Source organism: Galdieria sulphuraria, assembly GCF_000341285.1.
Source record: "Galdieria sulphuraria unplaced genomic scaffold scaf_35, whole genome shotgun sequence".
In the NCBI taxonomy this organism is placed as follows: domain Eukaryota; phylum Rhodophyta; class Bangiophyceae; order Galdieriales; family Galdieriaceae; genus Galdieria; species Galdieria sulphuraria.
The window spans coordinates 66,294-70,037 of NW_005178440.1; the positions used below are offsets into that span (position 1 = coordinate 66,294).

Here is a 3,744-nt window from a genome sequence, read left to right on the forward strand (position 1 = left end):
TTCCTCTATAAACCAAGACTTTTCCAGTCAACATCAAGATTTTCTAAAATCAATGAAGAATTATATATTTGTAAAATTATCAATAAAAACAGAAAAAATAATAACATAAAAACACCCATTAAAAGAGTACTTCCCCAGCCCGGAGCTACTCTTCCATATTCTGAATTTAAAGGTCTTAAAATTTCTCCTAGTCTAGTTTTTAATGCCATATTTGAAGTTGTTATTTAAATAGTTAATTAAATAATTACGTCTATATATTATAATTATAATATTTATTGACTTAATTTACACAATAATATAAAATCTATCATTTACAACTTCTTTTATGGAAACTGCAACTACTTTTAGCATTTTTATTTGCAGCTTATTAGTTGGAATTACATTATATTCTGTATATGTGTCATTTGGTCCTCAATCCAAAGAGCTAAAAGATCCCTTTGAAGAACATGAAGATTAAAAAAGTGGATAGTCATAACTATCCACTTTTTTAATCTTTTTTTGGTTTATTAGCTATTCTTGGAGGATCTCTAAAAAATATAGCAAAAAATAATACCATTAGCGTACCTGTCAATAGAAAAATATAAACTAAAGCTTCCATTGTTTCCTCCTAAATTCACCGATAAATATTGAATTTCAAATTATTATGTAATCTTATACAAGACCTTGTTTTTTAGTACTTTTATCTCCTAATTTTTGAAATACTCCAAATTCTACTTGTTCTGTAATCTCGGGATTAATTCCTGCAAATACATCTCTAAATATTGTTCGTGAGCCGTGCCATAAATGACCAAAAAAGAAAAGTAAAGCAAAACTAACATGACCAAAGGTAAACCAACCTCTAGGACTTGTACGAAATACTCCATCTGATTGGAGTGTAACTCTGTCAAATTCAAAAACCTCACCTAATTGAGCTTTTCTAGCATATTTTTTTACATTTGCTGGATCTGTAAAAACTTGACCATTTAACTTACCACCATAAAAACTTACAGTAACACCAACTTGCTCAATACTATATTTGGATTCAGCACGCCTAAAAGGTATATCTGCTCTCACAACACCTTCTTTATCAACTAAAATAACTGGAAAAGTTTCAAAAAAAGCAGGCATTCGTCTTACACTTAACTCTCTTCCCTCACGATCCACAAAGACCGCATGTCCAAGCCAAGCTTCAGCAATACCATCTCCTTTATTCATAGGACCTGCACGAAATAATCCACCTTTAGCAGGATTATTACCTATATAATCATAAAATGCTAACTTATCCGGAATTTTTGACCAACTTTCAGAATAAGATAAACCTTGACTCAAATAATTATCCACTCTTCTTTGTATTTCTTGTTGAAAATAACCACTATCCCACTGATACCTTGTCGGACCAAATAATTCAATTGGAGTAGTCGCTGAACCATACCACATCGTTCCCGCTGTAACAAAAGCAGCAAAAAAGACAGCAGCAATACTACTCGAAAGAACTGTTTCAATATTACCCATTCTCAATGCCCTATATAATCTCTGAGGTGGTCGAACACTTAAATGAAAAATACCTGCTAATATGCCTATGATCCCTGCTGCTATGTGATGCGAAGCTATACCGCCTGGATTAAAGGGATTAAATCCTTCTGGCCCCCAAGATGGTGCCACTGGTTGAACTTTACCTGTAAGACCATATGCATCTGAAACCCAAATACCAGGGCCGAATAAACCTGTTATATGAAATGCTCCAAAACTAAAACATAATATTCCAGAAAGAAATAAATGTATGCCAAAAATTTTAGGCAAATCTAGAGAAGGTTCACCTGTTCTAGGATCGCGAAATAATTCCAAATCCCAATATACCCAATGCCATATTGCAGCTAAGAATAATAAGCCAGATAAAATAATATGTGATAAAGCAACCCCCTCAAAACTCCATATACCTGGGTTAACTACACTTTCACCAGTTACGCTCCATCCTCCCCATGAATCAACTACTCCTAAACGTGTCATAAAAGGCATAACAAACATTCCTTGTCTCCACATTGGATTTAATACAGGATCGGACGGATCAAAAACGGAAAGTTCATATAAGGCCATAGATCCTGCCCATCCTGATACTAAAGCTGTATGCATTATATGTACTGCAATCAGTCTTCCAGGATCATTTAAAACAACTGTATGAACTCTATACCAAGGTAGTCCCATTGACTACAATCCTCCTTAATTTTGATTATGTAATATTATTTTTCTCATATTGTAATATAAAATACTAAAATATCTCTATAAATATATATTATACATTTACTTTAGTTTTTTTACAATTAATCTTATATTTATAATATAAACTGACAAATCAAAGATTAATAGACAATAAAATAAGTTTTGCAAATTTAACTTGCCCCAAATAGTATCCATAATATATGGAATATTATTATGGTTTAAATCTAGATAAAAATAACGTATTCCTTCAATTGCAAAGCTTAATGGATTAATACTAGATATTATTTGTAACCATAAAGGCATAAAAGATAAAGGAGCTAATGCTGTACTAGAAAATAATAAAGGTAGATTAAAGATAAGAATTAATGCAAGAAATTCAATATGACCAGGAATAACAAAAGCCAAAGATAAACTTATAGCAGTTATTCCAATAGCTAATAAAGATATTATAAAAATAATCATCAAAAATTGATAAATAGATAATATTCTTGCTTCAATAAAAAAACTTAAAAAAATAACTACAATTGCCTGTAATATACTTATTATGAGCATAAAAATCATGGAGGAAATAATAATAGAAGATTTAGATATCAGTGGAGCCACAAGTAAACGATTAAAAAATCCAAATTCTCTATCAAAAATTATTGTTAAACCAGAATTGAGAGCTCCCGAAAAAACAGTAAAGACTATAATTCCTGGTATTAAAAATTGGGTATAAGAATGTGTTATAACAAACAGTTGGACAGGTATATTTCGAAATAAAGCACCAAAAAGTATAAGCCACAAGATAGGTTGTATCATTCCAGTAAAAAAAGTAATGGGTCTACGTATTGTTTGTATAATAAAACGTTTATTTAAAGCTAAAATTTCTTGGAATCGTTTATTTATATTATTTTTATTTAAATTTAACTTAAAATTTGGTTTAAGTATCATTGAACTATCATATAAATTCATTGTTTATTGTTTAGCTAAAAAATATATAAATTATTCAAATTTAACTATATAAACATATAAGAAATAATTAATTATTATATATAATATACAAAAAATAAATTAATACATTAGATTATATTAGAAATAATTATAATTATTACAATTATAAACAAAGGGTAGTTATGGCATCATATAAAATTCATTTAGTAAATAAAGACCAAGGAATAGATGAAACTATTGAGTGTCCTGATGATCAATATATATTAGATGCAGCTGAAGAACAAGGATTAGATCTACCCTATTCTTGTAGAGCAGGAGCATGTTCTACTTGTGCAGGTAAACTGTTAGAAGGACAAGTAGATCAATCTGATCAGTCATTTCTAGATGATGATCAGGTAAAAGCAGGATTTGTCCTAACATGTGTTGCATATCCTACTTGTAATGCAACAATTTTAACTCATCAAGAAGAATCATTATATTAAACTTTATAAACTTTAAAAAGGGAAATAAAATGATTCTTCTTGATGAGTTAAAATTGTTGCATTACAAGTAGGATATGCAACACATGTTAGGACAAATCCTGCTTTTACCTGATCATCATCTAGAAATGACTGA

General features: G+C 29.9%; 2 protein-coding genes across 2 annotated transcripts; one reads left to right on the top strand and one right to left on the bottom strand.

The window, feature by feature from the left end:
• Nucleotides 1-487: 487 nt before the first annotated feature.
• Nucleotides 488-2,207, bottom strand: Gasu_40270 ([pt] photosystem II PsbB protein). The gene has a single exon (XM_005704945.1). It carries the CDS (start codon nucleotides 2,179-2,181, stop codon nucleotides 652-654), a length of 1,530 nt encoding a protein of 509 aa, XP_005705002.1. The 5' UTR covers nucleotides 2,182-2,207; the 3' UTR covers nucleotides 488-651.
• A 1,070-nt stretch (nucleotides 2,208-3,277) lies between these two features.
• Nucleotides 3,278-3,655, top strand: Gasu_40280 ([pt] ferredoxin--NAD+ reductase). Its single transcript, XM_005704946.1, has one exon. It carries the CDS (start codon nucleotides 3,312-3,314, stop codon nucleotides 3,609-3,611), a length of 300 nt encoding a protein of 99 aa, XP_005705003.1. The 5' UTR covers nucleotides 3,278-3,311; the 3' UTR covers nucleotides 3,612-3,655.
• The last annotated feature ends 89 nt before the right edge of the window (nucleotides 3,656-3,744 follow it).